The sequence below is a fragment of the Trichogramma pretiosum genome, unplaced genomic scaffold, assembly GCF_000599845.2.
Source record: "Trichogramma pretiosum strain Unisexual culture from Peru unplaced genomic scaffold, Tpre_2.0 scaffold52, whole genome shotgun sequence".
Taxonomy (NCBI): domain Eukaryota; kingdom Metazoa; phylum Arthropoda; class Insecta; order Hymenoptera; family Trichogrammatidae; genus Trichogramma; species Trichogramma pretiosum.
The window spans coordinates 199,497-224,097 of NW_019641695.1; the positions used below are offsets into that span (position 1 = coordinate 199,497).

A 24,601-nucleotide genomic window follows, 5' to 3' on the forward strand; every position below is an offset into this window, starting at 1 on the left:
TGTGCTCGAGTAGTATATACATCTATCGTGTATTTACTACGTTTATATGTGCATCTAATGAAGGTATTTGCGTATGCGATTGAGCGCATGACCAATGATAGATTCGCATGCACCGCGATTTATGCTAATTTATCTCTTTATACTGTAAAATAAAGAGAATAGCCAAACATATACACGATATACAGCGGTACGCATCGACGATTAACGAATGCTCGGAATACCAATGTAGCATTTGCTTTCCACCTCCATATAGATACGCGTACCATACAGGAGCTCATGTCGACGAATGTTTATGTATGACTCAAACTGATAGACACGTGTTGGCTTTTGTTGTACTTACAGGTTAATTCGCTTGCAATAAAGGCAATATGTTATCAACATGCAAAATTTATGTGCCGCAACGTATGCAGGATCGGTATTACTATTAATTTTACCAAAAATGACGAACAAGGACTAGTTGGTGCGAATAGTTGAACAGTACCTGTAACAAACAAAAGAAAATGACTCGGTTAATCGCTGCAATCTTTTCTTTTACATAATAATGCCACATCTAATTGAATAAAATAATGATTACAATGAGGGGATGGGGTAATCGGATTTTGGCACGTAAACGTTTTAACGGTACTCGCATATCTTGCAACGAAAAATGACTCGAGCTTGATAGCAATAAAATTTGACCCTCGTTCCTCTTCTCCAAACAAATTTCTCTCTTGCTTCTCATGCCTCCTCCCACTACCATACTCTCGCGCGCGTACGTGCGTGTGTGCGAGTGTGTGTCTGTATGCGAAACCGCAGCCTCGTATCGTTGCAAGGAATCAAGGTGGAGAGAGAGAGAGAGAGAGAGGGACCGAGCGAATCTGCACGAATCACACTGACGCGAGTAATGTGGAGCTACTTGAGATTACTTTGTTTCATCTCACGATGGATCTTACAGATGTGATTGTAAGAAATGACATTTTCATTGTCGTATAAGAGTTACTATCTTATTGATCATATGATCTCGATCAAGTTCAAGGTCTCAATTTTTTAAGTCAATCAAGTATATTTTTCTAATTGTTTATCGCTCGATTTTAGATAGATTTAACGCGAGTTTCGTGATAATACATTGAAATCGATAATACATTAATGGAAAATTAAGATGTTCCACGAAATGGCAAGTGCGAGAGCTCATAATACACGAGGATTCGGCGCTTTATAAAATACAACCCACAGAAATATCCGCAGCAGCAGCGGCAGCGGCAGCATCAACGATGGGTCGATTACAAATCTGAGAAATTTCCGGCCTCTTTCGCCCTGGCAAAGGCCGCGGAGGTATCGTGGGCTTTGCAATTGCCTGTAATTCGGCTGTCAGCATTTTTGTTCTCTCTCGCACTCGCTCGCCTCTCTCACTCACTTTCTTCTTTCCGCACGTCCCTCCAGAGACTTCTTATTATTTTCGCGTTCTACTTTAGAGTATTATTTTATTCATCGAATATATCATTCGGTTTTTTATGGGTTTTATCGTGTCTCTACGTGCGCTCATATATATATAGATATACACAAACGCAGGAGATGCGTGCGCTCGCGTGATATATTACTTCGATCGTCATAAATCAGTTTAGACGCAAAACTTCTTAATTATTCAAAAATGCTAATTCGCAATGTAAAAAATCAAGTTGCGGAAAAAAATTCGTGATATTATTTCGCAACTATAGCAATAAAGTGCACGATATCGCGCGTACTATTTTATTTTAAATTTGAATTAATTAGAAAAAAAATCAACTATTTGCCTAGCGATGTATACGATAAGTCAATCTGCGAATCGATAGTCAATCGTTTATTAGCTGATCTAATGGTCGCTTCTGTTTCGTCCGCATTAATATTCGTCAAAGTTGGCGTCAAACTTTGCCATGCACTCACAACATTGCGCATGATATAGTGGTAAACTATGGCGCCAAGCTCCACGGCGTTTTATCAATATGCGCGAGACCATGGGCAGGCGCATTGTATCGCGATTAAAGCTCGGGAGAGCTGCTGCGTAACTCAGGCGGCCAGGCGTTAAGTTATACGGATTGCAAAAGTTACGACTCTAACAACGCCGGAACGTCCGCGTACAATGATGCGCCGACGTATTTATTATCGCAAAGCTCGCGCGCGCACACGAGCATATCCCAGCGCTCCAACGATATTAGACCGGCCAACTGACGAGCGAGAGGGAGAGAGAGAGAGAAAGACGGACAGACAACTCGTACGCTCGTCCATCCTGTATCATTAACAGTGCCAGTTGTAATTTAAAGCTGTTGCCACTAGTTCTGCTGCCGTTGTCCAGCAGCGAACGCTAGTCACTGCGATGTACTTGCGTACGTATAAAGAGACTTTCGTCATCGAACTAGACTTTTTCTGCCATTGTTTTTATTCAAATGCATTTTAACGTTTTACATCGAATCGTTTCTGATTGTTGTGTCTTTTAGATACAATGCTAATAAAGCTACTAGATTTTTTAGAATTTAAAATATTATTAAAATTATTAATTCAATAGTAAATAAAAAAAATTAAATCTTATGAATCATTTCTTATAAAAATAATAAAAATAATTTAAAAAATTCACTTTTCACATCTTTAATCTTGATTTCTTGCCAAATCGCAAGCACGAGTCGACGCACACTTTAACTCTTCATAAATTACGCGCAACTTTACGACATTATAATAGACCAAAAGGCAGAAAAAGAAATTTCGTATTATATACCGTGTATCCCATGCATTATAGAGTGTTTCATTATTACGAGGGTCTGGGTTGCTTCTGCACTCGGCTTGCTGCTGCTGGGCCTCATTACGACTGACAAGGGATAGGGGAAGGGAGAGAGAGGAGCGAGCGTGCGAGCAAGACAGAGAAAGGCACGCAGAAAAAATGGAGTGCAAAGATGAGTCGCTTCGCTTTGCAACGGACGAACTGGCTTGTAATAAGAAAGAGAAAGAAAGCGAATATGCATCGAGGCAGGCAAAGAACAAGGAAGACGAATGTACATTATATGCGGTGAGGTCGCACGCGCGCACTCCGACAGCTAGTCCGAGTAGTTGTTGAGGCAGGTGCTATAGCGGGTAATGGCTGCCTCTATCTTATGACTGAGTATAAATGTAAACTGTTGACTTGACTTTGTGAGTTTGAGCGTTCGTGTTGCACCGAATATTATAATTTAATGCAAAAAATTAATAGATGGATCTCCTAATTAAATTACACGCTTTTAATGGAAAACCTTCCGAATTTTCTTATCGGATCTCGTTTTTATTTGCAATCAAATTGTTTACTAAAAACTGCAGAATTTATTTTTAATTTTATTCCCTACTCAATTAAAGTTTGATTTATTTTCTCTAAAAACGCAATATTTTATTAATTAAATTAAGTGGCAAGCAAAGTTGTTTTTATCTTACCTACAAAAATTGACCTAAAGATCCTCGAATCAATCATATAAGAGTGCATTCAGAGTGCCACAAAAATTTATTGCCACGAAGAAGCACTACAAAAATAATACGCATTTAACGTACACAAAGTGTGTACATTTTGTCAACGATAACGAGTGGAATACTGCTATCGCACATCGCATCGATACTTGGAAAGTGTTACGCATAAAAACAGATTGCATAATTTGTAAAAAAATTTAAATTAACATAGGGAATTCTATAAGATCTAACGTAGGAAAATCTAAGATAATTTATGTCTCAAAAGAGTATAAGAAGCTAAACCTTCTATATTCATATATTAAAAATATATAATTCAAAACAAATTAAGAATGGATTTCATTTTCTAATAATTAAAAAGAAAAATTTAGGTATAGTTTGGATGGTAAACAAGACTGAAAGATATGAAACGAGTTTTTAGATTCATAAATATCATGAGACGCATGGGGTTGGAGATGTAAATAAAGAATTTTCAAGGATTCAAATTTTTTCTTTCATTTTCGCCAGATACTCTTTATTTCATAATCATGTATATGTTTGTTCTGCTGCCATAAAACAAGGTATGTGAGACTGAGAGGGCACTCGTTGAAACGGGTAAAAAATTACGCATGGTGACTTTTATTCGTTGTTTCAGCGAGCTTTCCTGCTGCTGTTACTTTTTTCCCTCGAGCCGTGTTCGTTTGTTTTTTGAAACATGTAAACGTTTATTGCTTTATGCAAATTTTTCATTTACACGGGTGTGTATGTAGAGGCATACGAAAAAGAAGGTATAATACTTTATACTTTTAATTAGGGTATTATTTGCTTGGTTGAAATGCTTGGTAATGAGTATTTGATGACAATACTAAAGATTTAATAAGCCGAAGTGCATATTTTATCCATAAAAACCATGAACTCAAAATTCAACACTGGTTGAATTGTTTCTTTTTCTTTACCGCCTGCGTAAAACTTTCCTACAAAAAGTAATTCAAGGAAGCGATTGGTCAAATTAACTTTTTACCAGTCAAAATTCAAGTTCTCATTCGTTGGTTATAAGAAAATGCTTGTAATTCAAAGGTAATTACGCCTTGAAGCAGAAAAACACGTTCTACCTCGCACTGCATATCAAAAACGCAGTATCCCACACCGATTTCACCGCGATCTCCTCTCATCGAGAGCATTGACGTCGTATTATGTGTTGCGCATCACAAGAAAGAATTGAAAAAAAATCACTTTACTTTGTTGCTGCCCATTATCAATTTTCGTACCCAATAAATATGTTTCTTGTAACTCATTAAACGAAATTGTCACGTGAAACTCAAAATTTAAATTATTTTGATTATTTTTTCCAGTGTGGTTCAAAAATGTAATGAAAGGAATACAAAAACTATGGAAAATTGAACATTTTTTATTAACTAGCAGCAGTTCTCTCAGGGAATTTCTTAGATCGAAAAAAGAGATAATTCTAATATCGAGTTTAAGTAATAGAATGCCCGCTGAAATATGTTCTAAGAAGGACCTGAGGAGCTCTTACCCGGAGGGCCAAGATATCATATACTTTTTCCCTCTCTTTCATATCTCCCAACACGTAGTATATGTGGAAGCCGGTCATGTTTTTTGGACGGTCAGTAGGTGGCCAAAATAGCCTGTAGTAAGTATCAAAAGCGTGTGGACTGCGTGCATACAAGTAGCAGCATAAATATTTGCCAGCTAAGTTTCTACACTTTGCAAAAAAAAAAAAAAAAAAAAAAAAAAAAAAAAAAATAACACGCACATGCGCGGGCGTGCCACACGTACGCCTATATTGCACACCCGATATTACAAGCAAGCAAGAAGCGTACGGGTGTATGCGAAGATCAAGAGCTACTGCAAAAACGTAAACACATAAAACATTATTTGTTATGGAGGATAACTTTTTTTATTTAAACTTTTTATACATAAAATCTCAATTACAGAATAATAGTTTACAAACATAAATATGAAAAATTTTAAAAAAAAAAAACTTGAGTTTTTGTATATTATTAACGGCATTGATAAATTAATTTTGCAATACACAGTTAACTCAAAAATAATAAAAAATAACTACTAAAAGCAAAAGTATACTATGAATAGTTTGATATTTCAAAAAATCGTTTTATATTATATGAATATTTTGAACGCTACAATTATTAAGTAATTAAAAATATAGGATCAAGTAAAAAAATTTCTAATTATAATCAAAATTACAAACATTTTCAACTTTTTTTAATTTTTCATACTTCAAAATCTTTGAAAAGATCAAAATTCATCTGCATAACAACGTAAATATTTTTGCACGAAATGTAATCGTCTTGAATTATCAATAAGGAAAGTATGCGCACGTCGAGGTGAGGGTATCGAATGGTTGTGCAGCCAATTAGTCGATGGCCAGGTGTGTGTATGAGTGCACGCATATCACGAGACCGTCCAAAACGCGTGCGAGTATTGCGCAACAAGGATACAAAATATGCATAATACACTAATGCACCTCACCCGTGCTATTGTTATACTGATTACAGTAGAAAAGGCAACTTTAATATTGCAGCAAAATTGCAGTTTCACATGCAAGGCTGTCGATTCTAAAAATGGTTTGTGTTCCAACTCTCCCAAAAAGTCACTTTCAATTACTACGATTGAAATGTACAGTAAAAATCGATGTTCTCATGTACCTGCGCAAAATCATGATGTATAAATCAATTGAAAGTTAGTTGCGATTAGTATAGAAAAGCAATGCCGATGATTGTTGTTACTCAACCTGAATTTTCTAATAAAATTTCGATTTCATCATTTTCCAATTCGATTTTGAACGAATTAAATAGTGAAATGTCGAAATTTTCACTCAACACACTTCAAATATTTTATTATTTAATTTACAGATCATCGGTTCAGCGTTACAGCTCTACAGTTCAGCGATTTAAATCGACGCAAACTGCCCAGAAGACATATACTTCATGGATTGCACATGGAGACGAAAAAAGAAGTCTTTTGCAGCTAAAAGGTAGTAGAAATGTATATCAAAAGCTGTAAGTAAGAAAGTGTCTACGGAAAAAAGAGAAGAGCAGAGTTTGAGTGTATTAAAAAAAAAGTCCGTAAAATTTAGCAGGGAAGATGCTGCTTCACGAGGCTCTCTGCATTATCGGCCGACGGGATACACCTGCTATAGTATCTCGGGCGGGCGCCGTGAGGAAGCCAGGGGCTCTGGTAATATACGCACGAGGACGAGGGAAAGAGAGGAGAAGCCGGGACAGAGAGAAGCAGAGAAAAAGAGAGGAGGGGAGCGGCAACGATACAGCGAAACGAGCAGCAAGCTGCGATTTCATCGTCGTAAACGTCAGCGTTACTGTTACAAGGTGCCGTTTCATACATGCTATGGCACACGGTATAGCTGACTTAATATTGAGCCGAGTTACTCCCTAAGGTACGTAACATTTGCTATAACGCGCCTGTAGCACGTGCATATAAGCCGCAGATACACGTATGGACACACACACGCACACGCGCGCGCTAGCACTGCTCCTTTTCCCTTCAAAACACGTGGCCTTTTAGCGCGGGAAAAAGTACTCTTTTGCACAATCGTGTACTCTCTTTTCGTATACGCCAAAGTCACCTAGTTATACAGTTACGCACTTAATGCATGTACAGATTGCACACCCATAAGAGCGTGGAGTATAAAGCACGGGGAATCTCGCACGCCCGGGGTAATTACCCCCGCCGCTTCCTCCACTCTCGCTCGATGCTTGCGCGCGAACTATCGTAAATATCTCGCTTATGATGGCCTAAAGAGCTGGTCTCTTAATAAAGAGAGAGTAATGTATATTGACCCGAAAAAACCAATGAATTTAATTTATTTTTCATATTCAATGGTAACAATCTGTTTTGGATAATGACTGAAAAAATGTAGATGAAAACAAATACAAATTACAACGCATGTTGATGTAAAAACCAGAGAAAGAAAATGAATTTTATTTAACATATAAAACATATTGTTTATTCGTAGGAAGGGTCAGTGTTCATAATTTAGACTCGATAACAATACGGACAATAGAGCACCATCATCAAGCGATAGGAATAGATTCATCGATACGTTCTATCGTTTCTCCATCAAGTACGATAAATCTACAAGTAATGTACAAGTTTATTTGAATGAATATTTTTTAAAAGTTAAATTATTATGGAAGAAAAGTGATAAATTAAAAAATGCATAGTTATATGACATAATCGCAGAAAAAATGTTAGCAACAGCAAGAAAAAAAGTGAAATAGCTTCCGTGACTCATTAGCAGAGACATGCGAATTCACGAATCTCTGCGCCGAGCTTCCGTTATCATCATCAGACTAGCCTGCACTGGGATCGGGGCAAGTGAGGGAGAGCTGCTTGAGATTTAATAGCCAAACAAACCATAAAGAGTTTGGCTACGCGCGAACGTCGTATATAATGACTCAGTCGATCCGTCGCTCGGGACTTTTATGTGCGTTGTATAGCGTGGCGCTGCAGTGGAGTCGGCAGTATAAGAAAGTATATCGATCCGCGTCGTCGTTGCCAGTTCCTCTGGCCTCGGGCGCGCGTTGCACGATAGATATAGCAGCAGCAGCACTTCCATAGCCCCCGTGTATATCCCGAGAGCCCGAGCTACTCGAAAGCGCACGCGTAATGCGAGCATTCGCCATTCATCTTATATACATCACACCCGCGCACACTACGACTCTACACGATTCTGCGCTAGCTAGCTATAGCTAGCTGCCATGGCAGCCCTGGAACAACCATTTTTCCCCCGGATTTTTCGCCTATATCGGTTGCGCCTGTCGATCTGTATATTTATAGACACACACACACACACACACACACACACACACACACACACACACACACACACCCACACACACACACACGCAGGCAGCTCGTTAACTTTATCGCGCGAGAATCGTTGGGACAAAAGGACGCATCGCGCGAATTCATAAGCGCTCGGTCAATGACTCGGAACTATGCACACACAGAGAGACGCATCGAGGCACAGCCGCAAGGACTGGCGAGCGAACAGGTTCCGCGGAACGGCACTCCGAGGCTCCGCAGATCGATAATTCAGTCTTTCTGTCTATATTAGCGTCCACGTGTATATGAATATTATTTTTCGTTCGACGCTTGCCGAGCATTCGCAGAGCGCAGCAGCCGCAGCGCGCACCGATTTAACCGCTTGATTTATTAATTTCACCCTCTCTTTTTTTTACTCGCGCGCGCGCACGACTGCCGAGCAAGTATACGCGGTAAAGAGTAATTAGTCCTTATCGCACCTGTGTGATGTTGAGGCTTGCGCGCGCGCGCAACATAATCGCAATAAGTCCAAATAAGAATAGAATTTCTGTAGCTTCTGCTGCTAGGTGCGCATAAATTTCGGTTCTAATGGATATAAATTGGATTTATTGCGACGCGCCGCTGCTGCTGTTGCTACCGCCGCTACAGCCAGCAACGAAAGAGAAGAAGAAGTAGAAGAAGTTTGCTGTATCGGAATGTTGCTGCTACTCTACCGATATTATTTACTCCGAGGAATCGTAAATATTGAAATAACATATAAGCGTACGCAAATGCACTACATTATGGCATTTTAATACGAGTTTAATTGAAAATAGCAGGACTGCAGCCGGTGCTCTCGAGCTGTTATTCATTCGTAACCGCGCTATATACGCACTTGCTCGCGTCAATTATTCGAGAGACGCAAAAACAAAGAAAAAAAAACAACAACAAAAATATCGCACAAACGCTACAAGAATTAGTTGTACGCAACTCGTAACAGGTTGAGCATGTAGGAGGAAAAGTCCGTAAGTTAAACGCGTGTTCGAGGAGATAAAGACTTAAACTACGCGTTTATAAATGTGGGCGTGAAGGCCCTACAAGTATACAGGCCGTCGTCTCGGTGACCAGAGAGCGTTTATCGCTTGCATATATATGTACGCGTATATTCCACACAGACGTGCTCGTGCTCGAGTACGTGTATGTAGCGTTCGAACGTAACACAGGCCGAGAGTCAAAAGTTTACGTGTATATAGAGTAGGCATGAAACGAATGAACCGTTGATTCATGTGGGTAATACACACAGCAACAAAATTCGTATACTATAAGCCGAAGACGAGAACAGCTGACTTGTACAGTTTAGAAATGGAATTTGGGTTCCGGAGGGGTGATCCACTCGTTCTGTGTGTTTCTCTCTCTCTCTCTCTCTCTCTCTCTCTCTCTCTCTCTCTCTCTGCATACACGTGCGTGTGTATTATTAAACTCAATGTATGTCAAAGGGAACGAATGCGAGAAAGAGAACCACTTGAACCCTAATCGTGCAAATCCTCTTCTCTTTCTCCTTCTCTCTCTCTCTCTCTCTCTTTCACTGGTGCGTTGGCTCACTGTGCGCAATGATTTTACACGCACTTGACTCTATTCCTGTACGTCATTCTCTCTCTCCTTCTCTCTATCCCTCAACTTCTCTTCTCTTATGTAATATATAATACATAAAATACAGCTCCTCCTTTTTCGCGCCTGTATGAATTTCGGAGGCTGTTTATGGGTGACATTTATAACAGCCTCATTGTGCAGCTTTATTGCATGGGAATGACTTTGCCGGGCGAGGATTTGTCGATCGATTGAAGCTATTAACGATCATTGAGACATTATAAAAGAATGAGATATCGATGCGTTATTGAAAAGTTACGTAAGAGGAGAGGAGTTCGAGGAGAGAGAGAGAGAGAGCATTATTGAAGCAACAAAGGTCAGATGCAAGCGGTACACGCACATACCGAAGCTGAAACAATTTCCAGGCAGCTCGCGCTCCGAGTAGTAAAGATGATAGATTGCATTCATCGTAAATTAAAAAGGTAAAGGGAAGAAAGAGGAGCTAGCGAGTTGTAAATTGAATTTTGCAGTCACGCTCTCGGAGCAATGAATATGTATTCAAGCGCATACTTAACCCATTCAACGCGAACTCTGAAAAAAAGGTTCATTCTCTTGATGCGGGCTTGATTGGTCCCGCAAGGCGCGAAGGCGTTACTGCGAGACGAAAGGCCGGACTCTCCATAATACAGTACAGGCTCTGATTTTCCCGCAGATAAAGACTCTCTTTCTCTCTCTCTCTCTCTCTCTCTCTCTCTTTCTTAGTCTCTCTCTCTCTCTCTCTGTGCGCTGTGTGTGCTGCGCACGCTAGCAAAAGAGAGCGAGATATGTAGAACGCTAATAAATCCTATACACGGCTGCCTAGCGATTTCCATGTGTCTCGCGCGCGCGAGCCTACTCGTGTGTGCGTGTACCTATATATATATACGCTTTCGATTCGCCATTCTATTCATATTGAGCGAGCACGCGCGAATGTGTGCGTGTATGTGTGTGTGCGCGGGTATGAACGAATAAATCTCGACGTCTCGTGCGCGATCCACCAATACAGTCTCTTTCTCTGCTCGCATTTCTAATTTTTTTTCCTCGATCGTGCGGGCTGCAGCTTAGGGCCCAATTTTCGCGTGTTCGCTTATTCGTTCGTGCGCTACATGTTGTGATTCGCGATGTACATCTCGAAAGATCTAACCACGATGAGCTGGCACATTAGAAATGATTTTTCCTTCTTTGCGAACGTCTGCTATTCGATAGTCTCTACGCGACCAGAAAAAAAAGTCACTTCTTTTTTGGTCGTAGCAAACAAAGTTATGCGGCTCTCAATTTTTAATCTCATAAAAGAATTGGCTAATCAACCTCAAATTGAGCCACCAAGTTTTTCACTTTCAAAGAATATCATTAGAAAGTAAAAACTGCCGCAGAGGCCACGGCTCGAAGCAAAAAGCTCGAGCGATATAGCTACTTAACTTTTTGTAACATTATCTTTTTTCTTTTTCGCAGGCTGACTTGGCTGTATAGCGAGGCAGTGGAGGTGCTATATCGACCTTTATGCCGCTTCTGACGACTCGCCGCGAGGAAGTGGGTATTCTCGACTTTTGCGCACGCTTGGCTTTATCGGTGCGACTACGACGACGTGTACCCACCGTTTGCCATTAACAAGACTCGCACGAGCAGCGCATGCTACATGCGTATAATGTATATGCAGGCGTTGGACAAAAACCACAGTACCAGCAACAACAGCGGCAGTAGCAGCAGCAGCAGCAGCAGCAGCAGCAGCAACGACGACGAAACAAACGAAAGCAACGCACTTTTCAAGAGGATTTCAATACTTTATTGGTCTCTCTCCACAATCTACATTCATTCGAAAAGTGCGGGAGCTGGCTTTATACGTTTACTTTCGGGACGGCGATAAATCTACGTTAAATTTCGACGCGCGCGAAAGAGACGAAGCGAAAATTTAGCCTGCTATATGAGCTCGTGTGTACGTAGCGCGCGTCCGGGTGCGTATTTCAATCGAACTGCAATCCGTGCGTTGGCAGGCGCGAATGTAACTCTGCGGAGCCGGTGCGAGCATAAATGTATACGTGCGACCGACCGAGTCTCTATGTGTGTGTGCGTGCGTGAGTGTATATTTCGTATATATGTGTGAGTGTATCACATGCATACGAGGCTTCGTGTAAAATCACGGGGCGGTGCGCGCAAAAGCGCCTAGACTGATGTTTGTATTACGATGGCGAGCGGCCTATAGACTCGTTGGGAGCTATTATTGTGTTGCGTCCAGAAATAATGTAATTTATCATTGTTCGAGTCAGTGTGTATTTGCCTACGTACAACCCTCAACGCGGAGGGTCCTGTATTTTTGCAAGCAATGTTTTGTCCACGACTCAAAGGCCTACCGATTGATAGGAAAATGTTGCTAGCTGTTCCTATACAGGAAGACTATAAATAATGAATCGCTATGAGAAGCGTAAGAAATAAATTTTTAAAACGGTAAAATCCGAAGACGATTCAAGTAATCAGACTCTGGGCGAAGGTCCTGCGCTATGAATCAAATCTCGCTGTTGAGCAAGCAGAGTCAAACGTTTTATTAGCAATAACCGCAAGCCGTCAATTAAAAGGGCAAACGAGGCAATCCCGACGTTCTCTCCGTCTCTTTTTTTCGCACGATTGTTATCCCTTCTGCAGCGCAGGCCAAAAAAGAAGAGCTACTGTACGCGTGTGTGTGGGTAAAAATGGTCGTGGCCGCCTCTCGATTTAACACTTCATCGTGTCACCCCTCGGATAAACAATTCGGCATCCGCAAACATTCGTCCTCGCCTCCCTATCATCGGTACTAAAAAACTCATTACGAAATGCAATACACACATAGACACACAGAGACACAGCGTGACCCTTGTTGGGTATTATATTCGCTACTCGAAGACACAATGAGCGGAACATCGGACTGCACGCGAGGCCCAGCAGCGCGTGTACATTGTGCGTATATGTATATGTAAACGAACGAGGACAAGCAGCACAGACACACACACAAACGCGCGCACGCCAGCGAATGCACAAGAGAAAGAGAGAGAAAAGCGGAGGCCACGTGTTCTTGGCTTTAGTTGTAACCGCAAGACCAGACGAGTACGTGCGTATGCGGCGACTAATGTCAATGCGGTTATTAACGTCGTCAGCGAATATAACCTACGGCATTCGTTGATATCGAGGCACCGGACGATAGTCTATGACGATAAGACGAGGAGAGAGAGGAGGAAAAAAAGCTTACCTGCTATGGCCATCCAGGGATAGAAGGTGTGGTTGGCGCTTGACTGTTGATGCAGTTGCGTCGCCACGGGCTGACTAGCCGCTGAACTGTTAAGACCGCATGTGTTCCAGGACGACGTGAGGGAGCGACTCGAGCCGTTGTTACCGGGACTTGAGGCCGCGTCGCCGCTTACGAGGCCGGAATAGCTGCCAACGCGCGAGCCTTCGGGCGTGCAGGCCGACGGACGCACGACCGAGTTATTGGCCGAACTCTGTGAACTCGCGGCCACGGCCGAGGCGCTCTGCCAGACATCCTTGACGGCCGCCGCGGCCATGACCGCCGCGTAGCCGTTCTGGTGGGCCGCCGCCGCCGCGGCCACGGCCTGCTCCTGCTGCTTGCAGTCCTTGCTGGCCGTGCTGGTGTATGAGCTGGTGGTGTTGTGGGCCGTGGCCTCGGGCGTCGACGAGTAGAGCTTGCAGGCCGTGGCCACACTGGCGTCGTACGGCGAGTCCTGGGGCGGTCGCGTGTTCGTCCCGCTGCCCGGGTGGCCGATCCCGAGGCTCGACGCGGCCGCCGAGCTGTGGTGATGGTGCTGCGACGAGGCGTACGGCGACATGCCCAGACCCAGCGGGAAGCTGCGATAGGCCGCGGCCGCCGCCGGGTCGTGGTGCTGAGCCGCGGCCGCGGCACTGCTCTGGTGATGATGGCTCCCGTAGAAGCCACTACTCTGCTCGAAGTACGAGTTCATCGTCAGGCCGGCTATTTTGGCGGTTTTTAGTAACGACTGTCAATGGACGAAAAATTATCAACCCAACTGCTCACCACTACGCGCGACTATACGCGTTTATACGCACTTCCGAATCGCGCACTATTTTTTCCGTCACTAACAACAAATTTCTATTCTCGTGGCTGTTTCTTATCTTTTGTTTACTGGCCGATGTTACGAGTCACCCGACCTGTTTATAATTCGTCCGACGTTTACCAAGTTTTGCACACTTACACAAAAATTGATGCGGGTAATTTCTCAAAGAACACTTGGCACCCGCGATTACTCGGACATGCACTGACGAGACGACTGCAGCTTTGTGCGGCAGACTAGTAGCGGCATCGGCGCTAGTAGCTATGTAAACACTGCAAACTAATTGTTGCGCTGTCCCTTCGGTATTTCAATCGCGCTAATGTATGCCACCTACTATTGCGAGGATACACTTCTTGCTCAACATCTTGTAGCAATGAGCCGCCTTGACTTTTTCCAATTAATTCTTTAATGAAGTCACACTGTATTTCGATGCCACAGATTATCACCGGATCACGTTACTTCTGCTACGGTCACTCTCGGCAATACCGAAGAAATCACCTCCCAATGCAAATGTCAAACTGCGAGGCGCTACCGTTTCCAAGAACGTCGAGACCACACTCGCTGTCACAAGTCTGTTGTCAGAGAGATTAGGTGAAAAGCGAGAGCGAGCAGGACTGAGAGCGACAATAACAATAACGAGGAAGCTCGCTCGGCTGGTAGTCAGAGAGTCAACGAATGCGAGATCAGAAGATTAATAATTGCTGCATTAATCGTTGGTAATAATCGTCGAAGGTCGGAAGAAACGAATTCAATAAAAGGTCGTTATTAAGTAGTACGAGCAGCAGCAGCAGCAGAAGTAGCAAGTACTGTCAACAACAACGGCAGCAGTGTCAGAATTAGTAGAAATAGCAGTAGCAGCGATAATAGTGGCAGTGGCAAGTAGCGGTGTGTAGGCTAAGCAGTAATACTCGAGCGCGCGAGATATCGCGTGTTAAATGCGCGCGAGTTTTTCACAGACTGTCGTCGTATGTGCGCGCGTAAGTACGTATACGCGGATGCGTTTATAGTAAAACGTAGTCGTAGTAGTAGAGGTATATGTCGTATATACGTATGACGATGTGTATTAATGGATACACACAATATCGCGAGTAGCGAGTAAGAGAGAGACAGGCTCTAGCTAGGCTGCGGCGAAAAGTGAGCGAACGCGCGAGCGAGCGAGCGAGCTCTCGAGAGGCGTGTGTGCTCTCGGTAATGGTTTACGTACGGAATGATCGCGGGCGACGTAGTAGAGAGAGGCGAAGCAGGCAGCAGAGGCAGGCGAGCACACACCACCGGCCTCAATCGCCGTGCGTCGACTGAAGCGCGCGCGCGGGGCGGCTCGAGGTAGGAGAGAATATCAGCGCGCAGCAAAAGCGGAGCTGCCGAGCATTGCCAGTCGCGATTCGCACGCCAGCCCGACTGCACCGTACGTCCGTCGTCCTCTATACGTGCTGATACTTTCCTATCAGTGCGCCCGGCTCGCTTATACTCCTATGTAGATGCGCAGCTTTGCTCCAAACTTGCACGCTTTGCCGAGTCTGCGTTTGTCCTGCACAACTTGCTCTATGCCGGCTCTCTCGCTTATTCCGAAAATGCAACCCCTCTCTACCGCTCTATACATTTGTCTTTTTCTCTCTCTCTCGCTCTTTGCACTTGCTACGAATGCACACACAATGCCCCTGGCGAGCGAATAAAGCCTCGATAACGCTTGCGCACTCGATCTGCGGTACTACAGAAGTCTGCAACTTCGATCTTTAGCGCCCAATCTGCTTGCTATTCTCTCTATTCTCTGTGCTGTGTCGAGCCTTTGCATTCGCCTCGTCCTATTTCTCTCTCTCTCTCTTTTGCTCGCGTGCACGTGAGCATTGTGTATAATCGCCAAAAGTTCGGCAAGTAGAGCCCCCTGCAGAGAACTCGGCCAACTCGACGCGTTGCAACACTCACTGTATTAAATCCGCCGGGCGATAAGACGCATAATAGAGTGTGTATGTGTATGCGCGCCTATACGTATGCGCCCACGAGCGAGAAAAGGACGAATGCTCCGATAAGTCAGGGTAGGGAGAGCGACGTTCGCGACGCTAAGGGGGAGGTCATGCTCGAGAACCAATTGGAATTGAATTCGTCACGAGCGCTTGGCAATTACGCGCTATCCCTACTGCGCCTCGCGACTCCGTCCATCCCCACCCGCCGAGGCGAGGGCGGAGCTCGCCGAGCAACGCGCACGGATCGGGCTCGCGCTTCATTTCCTTCTTACTGGAGAGCAGCGACACCTCTCGGCTAAACGCTCAACACTCGCGTTAAAATCTTTCAAAACTCTGTCACAGCGGTTCTCATTTCGAAAAAGTCTAAAGCCTATATTTCGGGAGATTGTACGGCTCAGCTGATCTAGGGTTTTTTGTCACTAGAATATTCGAATTTGAAAAAACTGAATAGCTACGAGACTTTGGTATGCCATGCTCATGTGTACTGAATACTAAAAATTTATCAATATTATTGTATGTTTTTTGTCGTTTACATTATGTTCAATGTAATAATCGCTCATTGTTAAATATTGTAAATATCATAGATCAACTGTAGCAATAAGTAATTTAGTATACTGACTGCATTCTAAAAATTTTTTACCGAACGAATTATTAAATATCCGATGCAATGCATACAAATAAATGCGGTGAGTAATAGTGCTCTACATTATTATCGGACAATTAATTGTGTGAAAAGTAAGTGGCAAGCGCCAAAGAATAACAGAAAAGTGTATCGTGTCGAGTGTGCGAGGAAGAAGCGAATGAATAATTGACTTTGGTTGGCCGCAGTGAAAACAAATCATTAAGCTAAAATAATTATCGCTATCAGAAGCGCCAGTACTGCACTTTTTCACGAGCGCTCAATGAAATCAATTATCACGCGAGTTCTCACATCGAACAGTCGTAAATCAACGAGACCTCTCTCGTGCACGCACACACAAGTAGCGCATGTAATCGCTCGATGCACTGAGTCAAAGTTCATTCGTGCAATATAAAACTGCGAAAATAAACTTTCAGTCCGAGTCTCCTAGTTGTCGATATTTGTGTCGCGAGGAAAGTGCACAAGGCAGCATCGGAGCCGATATCTGTCGCTTCTCTTGCGCAAACGTCTCGTCGTCGTCGTCGTCGTCGTCGTCGTCGATGCACGTACATATCGCATGCCGTCTGAACGTTTGCGCTTGTATAAACATGTGACCTTTGCCAATGCATAACACAATTAAAATAAGATGAATGCGATCGCGCTTCGAATGCGCAAAAGCTCATTGCCCTTTCTTTTTCTCTCTCACTCGTAATATGTACGGCTGGCGTTTATTGGCATATAAATGTCACTGCGCGAGATTATCGCCCTTGCGCGATTTCTCACCTCATAAATTATTCCACAATAACGTGCCGAGTAATACCCAGCGTTTCAACCTCGTGAAAGAGGCGCTTCACCGTTTGTATATGTGTATGTTTTGCTAAACTCTTGACGCTCGTAAACAGACACGCACACACGGATGGGCGCATAGGCAGGCAGTAGTATACTCGCTACCTATCTCTCTTTCTCTTAATCGTTGCTTCAGAATGTTTAACGATCGCCCCGCTCTCTATTCAGTGGCACTCGACGTTCAACGGATGATGGCTCATTGACTTTTTATAAAGTGGCAGTAAAGTGACACGAGCATACACATAGTTAGATCGATTTCGAGTAGCCACAATCTGCAGCCTTTACGTATAAACACACATACATACATAGCAGCAGCTACACGCGCATGTGTACATAATGTGCTCAACGAGAGAAAGGAGATTTTACGATTTTTTTATGGTGCTTCTATATATAAAGAGTCGTCGTCGTCGCGGTTAAAGCCGACGGAGAGCGCCTTCGAGATTAAAGTCGTGTTCTTTTATTATATATACCTGAGAACGATTATTGCTTTGGCGCGTGCCACATTTGTTTACGCACACATGATTTTTCAATGAAACGATCGATAAAAATTCTTCCGACCGATACGCTTCTACTTTTGCGCTGCTCGAGAGAAAGAGATTCATTTTATCTCTCAATAATCTTGTCCATTACAAGTTTTACACTTTATTAATAACATTAAGAGGCCATTATCGCTTTTTATTGACACATTCATGCTAATCGATTTAACGAGATATATTTTCATTTTTTATGACTGCAGATTTCCATTTTATGAGCCCATCCAGCTCTATCGATGACATTTATGCTCTGCTATAAACTTAATACTCTATAACTCTTTAATTAATTCGCGATTAGATTTTCTGTATGATGACCGCAATTATGATGGCTTTCTAATTTTCACACCTCCAAGGCTCTATTCGACTCGTGCTCGAATTCGAGTGATTAATGACATTTTTGACAGTTGACCAGTCTTGCATCGTTATACATGGAGGATGTGGCAGACCACTCCCATACGAGTGTGGTATATGAATCATGACATCATCAAAAAGATTAAAGTCATTATGCGTCGAAAAATATTCGATGATTGATGGCTGAACAAAATGAAGTTTTGAAACTCTTTCAAACCAATCAATATCAAAGTTTCGTATGTCACACGTAGGAGATCGCCGAACTGTTTGATGTCGCTCTCTCGAGCAGTTGAGAGTATGTACAGTAGTACGTGAGGGTAGGAGTCAGACAATAAGTAGGTAGTCATTGCAGCTATATACGCTATTGCGCTGAATCCTATTGAGTGGGGCTAGCAACTCCGACAGGTGGCAGGGACCGTTTGTTGAAAATCATGACGGCCGTAAAGCCAAGTTTTACGAGCACTTCAGCCGGAATCATAAAAGTCCGTACGGGTGGTGGTGGCGACAGGCAGCCATCTACTAGCCGAGGCGTGATAGGCTGCAAAGAAGACGGATAAGTAATAAGTGCACCCAAAAGGCTTCGGCCTTGCGGGAGAGAGAGAGAAAAAAAGAGAAGGAGCAGTGCTGCAACGTTTCTCGGGCTACTCGGGATAAGCGCGCAAGAGCCTTTTATGCACCAATCCAATTTGGTGATGATAGTCTCTAACCACAAAACGACTTATGCTCGTGTAGTCGACGCACACCTATCCCCGGGTAACGCTTCTATCCCTCCTCCTTGTCTTTGCTCCCTTGAATATACGGTAGCGCGTGACTCCGTGTTATTTACCTGTTGAAAATTAAGATTTTGATTCTCCAGACGAAAGAGCCACTTATTACGGCTCTATTACTTACAGCGATTAAGATGATTACGATATGGTTTCGAGTTCGTTATAAGTATACGCGTATTACCTTGCTTCTTTAAAAGAATTGAATTTATCTTCCCAACGAAGCGTCTCGTTTGTTATACGTACTTTCACACATCCGTTTTCACGACTGCGAGGGATCGCAGTGCAAACTCCACAAATTGAAAACTTTTGTTCGTAATTTCGCAGCTCGATATTGGTAGACAAATTTTTATCAAATTGTTTTCTTTTTCTCAGACTCAAAGCTGAACCAAGCCGAAACTACGAAATAACTTTTCGAGATGTGTGCCAAAGAAAGCAGTGGGCTCGCTTCGCGATTGCTCGATATCTAGATCGTTAAAGTTAATGCACCGTAAAGAAAACGTTCGGAGAGCCGTACCTCTCGGTACGGCAACTTTGCGACGTCCCTCGATTGTATCTGGATTTCAAAAAGTTGTTGCGGAACATTTCAATCGGTTTGTGCGAGCTCCGTAATGAATTTCCAATGCCATGGATTTTCATAGATACGCCGTACTAAATCTACCTACAACTATAACTTTCATAATTTCAAACGCGTTAGCAATTTCATAATTTACACCAACATGCCTGTCGCCAAATCGCCCTTTCATTGCGTTGACTCGCGTTGCACGGGTTTTTTTTCTCCCCGGCATAAGTCAATAATAACGAGTGTGTTTTTATAGTTTAATTCTGACGAAACATAGAATAGTTCTTTTACTCGGTATGACATGTTACCGAGAAATTAACGTTAATTAAATGTTTTTTTTCAGCACGATGATTCAAGCCAATGACCAGAATTGGATGTGGTCGATCGAGAACCACCAAGGTTACACGAGCACGAGCATGGATGAAAAAAAGCTCGTATTGACAAGTAGCATCGACTTGTACATGTATTCGCCATAGTTATAAGAGCATATGGGAGAAAAAGAGCATAAAAAGCTTCGACGAGCAAGAGATGGATGGCGGACGTCTCCTTGGTTTGTTTCAAACAAGACCAAAACGAAAGGGGCAAAAAGAGGACTCACTGCGGTATCGAGAAATGAAGCGGGGCTTCGAGAGAGATCCCTTGAGGCTGCGCATACGTAGCCACCAAAAGGCAAATATGTGAAAGTCAAAAAGGCCAATGCACTCCACAAACCAGCAATCATCTTTCTTTGGTGATGGCGGTACTCGTGGATAAAAAATATTTCAAGGAATACTTTTTATTCGCTGGACAGAGTTTTTTTTTATTTTCGCCTAATGATTACAGCAAGTACACTTTTCAATCTTATCAATAAAAATTGTTCTATTGCTGTAATAATTTTTAAATTGCTATTATTTCAGAGTTAATAGATAAAAGTTGTGCAATTAATCTCTTAGATACATAAAAATGTTTGAGACGCAGTTGAGGCAAAACTGTCATGATAAAATATAACTAGAGTATTGTTAATAATATTTAGTGGCTGACAACAGACAAGTTCAATTTGATAATATTTATTGTAATGTACACTTGTGATAAATAATTATGTTGAGGTATTAATTGAAGGCTGGAAATCTATACCAAAATTTGTAAGCGAACATTTGCTCGTAAAGAGTATTTGCTTTTTATACTTTATGCTGAACAGTATAATTTCAATTTTTAGAACGATATATAAAAAATGTAACAATAGATTTTTTATTTTCTTAGAGCCTAAAAGTAAAAACGATGAGACAGAGCTATGCTTCAAACAACATTATCCCAACCACTCGGCTGTTGTTTTAGATGCCATCTGTTGGAGTCACCTTGAACTCGGTTTATCTTACGGACGGTATAGCAATAATTGCAGTTTTCACTGTCGATACTGTGATACCATGCCGTACAATCGACGTATAAGACTGAAAATTCGCAATTCTTCTACAGATAAAGCTAATCGCACTTCGTAATCAGGTCCTTGTTTGACCGAGCAACATCATGCAAAGAGAAACTTCAAAAAACAAAGATGAGTTCAAACTCAAAGAATTTTCTCTACGGCTCAAAGACTTACAAAGTGTATAAATTAATTAGACAAGAAAAGAAAAAGTTATCTCTCACGCTTGTTCATATTTTCATGTTGTAAATTTATATTTGTATGATATATAAGCGAACATGTACACATAATGTAAGAACTACAGAGTTTTATTAACGAGTGGCTTAAGGTGTACGCGTGTAATACTTCAGCGCGTTGCACGACCAAAGAGCATCCGACCACACTAAATTTAACACCGCAGGAATCTGAACGTGAACCGCTTTGTATTGAAAGGAGCTAAAGAAATTATAATTCGAAAGTACACGTATTGCAATCGGGGGATTTTATTGATCAGTGTAGAGACCTGTTTTACCGATCGAACTGGCTAGCAAGTACGCTTATATTTATGGTGAAACCACAATCGTACAAAAAAATTGTTATGCCTCTCTTATTGCTAGACAGATTATCTTTGATCGAGAGTTAATCATCTTGAGGAGATTATCTCAATTTTTTTTGGAAACATTATTTTTCAAAAATTAAGAATTTAATATTTACAGATAAAATGTCCTATTCTAGTCAATAAAAAATGCATGAATATACTAATAGTTCGAAATAATTTTTTTAATATAAAACATATTTTAATGTGATACAAAACTAAAGTTGAAATAAAAATTTTCAAACCCGTTTTTCGGGATTTCCACAGAATATTTTTCGTAAAAAACTACGTAAATGGTTTAATTTTGGTGGTTCTATAAATTGAAATAGTTTTTTCGAAAAATACCTAGTAGAAATCTCGTATAACACGTTCGAAAATTTTAATTTCAACCTTGGCTCCAGTATTTCTTCAAGAGTATTTCAATCGCGTTCAATGTTATGTCAAATATTAAACTCAAATAGCTTAATACAAAAAATATATCAAGGACAAGCAAGATTTCAATTTTATTTTATAATCAAGTTATGGCCTTCAATGATCAGTTATGTCAAAGATATTATATATTCTCTATGAATTATGCCAAACAAACAAAAATACAAAAAATTCCATCAATCCTAAAACAGTCAAAGTATCTTTCAAGAAAAATCCGTTAAAAACAATTGAGTAGATAAAAGTTTTTTTTTCATCGTGATGTAAAATCAAATATAGTCAAATTAAATATATATAGGTACCTTACCTTATAAAACACTGAAAAAAATTTGTTGAATTTTTTTTAGGATATAATTAATATTAATATCATAAAAATTTGAAATGTATTGACGTATTACATCAATTTATTAACACAGGGGTAATTTTTATTTCCCACAAACTGTCACCCCGTAGAAAATGTGTCATGTAAATATGTGCATCAAATTAAATTTCAATAAGCCATATAGATTTAAATCAAATAAACAAAATTGCAAAAGTTATAGGTATGACAAGAAAAAATTACCTTTCTGTAGTGGTATACCCCCATTGTTTTTTGGAGGTTTCTCCAACCAGCTGGATAGTCTTTTCGAAATCTGAAACAATGAACAAATAAAAACTTAAAATTTTTATTGTTAAAAAAGGACTTATATATCAAGTGTAATATTTTAATCAAGTAAGTTAAATAAATTTCAATATTTATTTTTCAAGTAAATACCTAATAAAAAATTATTTATAAAGTATTTATCTGACGGGTAGGCGCAAATAAGCTAGTAGTTCGTGGCTCGAGGAAGACAAGTGCCGAGAACGCCGAAAGCAGCATCAGAAGCGCGGGCAAATTTGCGCGTCGATACACGCCAGGGTCATTACGCAAAATTTATCGCGCATCAACTTTCCCGCTGGCTGTTCATTATCGATGATTTGTACGAACGCATAACATAACGGTGACTTTTAGCCTGACTTCTGTATTCATATAATCTGAAAAAAATTGTATTCATGAAGCGAGAGATTCATCGAGCCCGAGCGGCGCTTACAGTGCATTTTCTGTTCGAGCAAAATGGACAACGTGCCTCTTTGTGGAACGCCAGTATAATCATTAATCTTTATAACCTAACAAGTTTCGATATGGCCAGCAAATCGAAAGAAAAACGAGATTCATTATTGCTTGTATACACTATTGAGTTCAATACAACACACAGATATATTTTTTAAACGGTTAGCTTGATAAATGGAAGTGCGGAATCAACGCTATTTTGTTACTCAGAGAACATAACTCAGATAAAATTTATTTTTTTAAATTTGTACACTTGATGACTGCAGTGAGCACTGTTAAAATGAGTAAAATTTGTATTTTCATTTTTTGTCGCACAGAATTTTGTAGAATGGAATGAATTATTTTCAATATATTTATAATACTTATTATTTATAAAATATTAAATATCGTAATGTGGTGTAGTAAGTGCCATGAAAACGAGTAAACTTTTGAATAATTCGTCCATTTGCAAATATCAAAGCGTTTGGTGAATATTCATTTCGCAATCAATTCGCAAGCTTGAAAAAACAAAAAAGTATGCAAATAATTCTCATTTACGTAGCTGTTTCTCTGAAAGCAATAGAAATATTTTTGTATATTCACAGTAAAAGCGAGTATTAGAATATGAAATGGCAAGGGACAATACAATTGTTGTACGGAATCGTATCCCTACATCAATTAGAAGCTTATTTTTCATGAGTATAGCTCAAATAATTTGCTGTATAAAGGCCACATTTTCTCATAAAAATGCCAAACAAATATCATGAAACAGCCGTTATACGTATCACTCGGTTTCCTCGACACACACCTCGCTCACCGTCTGTGGAGTACATCATTGTCCCCGGCTGGAGAGAAAAATTCAAAAGCTCGTAATTCTCACGTGGAGTATAAGGTGCGCACGAGGCAATAATCTCTCTCGCTAATGTAATGTAAAAGCTCTGGCCTATTGCCGCGAGCGGCTGTTTCCCTCGCCTGATTCCAATGAGACTCTTATATCATTTTGAAATAAAAGGATGAACCTACATAGGCAGTCCAACACGAAGACTTTGCGTGCAAGCGCAATCCATACTAACAAATGTTCCGTGCGCAGTACAGTAAGTCGTAGTTCATATCGTATACGTATATAAAGCCTCGAGTAATTAGAACATTTGTTCCATCTGGTGAAAGAGCTGCTACGGACCAGCTGCGCAGCGTAGCCGCACGGTCGTCGTAACTCACGGAATTCCACGAGGGAAAAAGAGACGGAAAACTAGATATGGACTCCTCTTCCTCGTGATGAGCAAGTAGTATCTCTTGCGATGCAAAAAGGGGCGCCAGAAAATAATAATACATCCACGAACGAACGAATGAGCTGCAGAGTCAATTTCAAAGACTGTCTTCTTTTCTTTGACTTCTCGCCTTTCAACCCTGATCGTGCACAGACACACGCACTCACACATATAATGTGCACAATGCGAATGAAGAATGTCTCTATTAGACAAGGACCCGAGACGAATTTTTGCTCTTCTCTCTCGCTCGCCATGGCTCTCTGCTGTGTGTACATAATGGTGTTCCCAGCGTGGCGTTGCGTGCTAAGCAGTAACGCGTACAACCGCC

General features: G+C 41.4%; 1 protein-coding gene across 2 annotated transcripts in view; it reads right to left on the bottom strand.

Annotated features, from left to right (window-relative positions):
- The window catches only part of LOC106649177 (homeotic protein ultrabithorax-like), a 134,183-nt gene extending 119,024 nt beyond the window's left edge, over positions 1 to 15,159 (bottom strand). For both annotated transcript variants that reach the window (XM_014366459.2, XM_014366458.2), the window contains exon 1: positions 13,064 to 15,159. In XM_014366459.2, coding sequence (XP_014221945.1) covers positions 13,064 to 13,790 — 727 coding nt within the window. In that variant the 5' untranslated portion in view covers positions 13,791 to 15,159. The remainder of the gene's footprint in view (positions 1 to 13,063) is intronic.
- Positions 15,160 to 24,601: the final 9,442 nt, after the last annotated feature.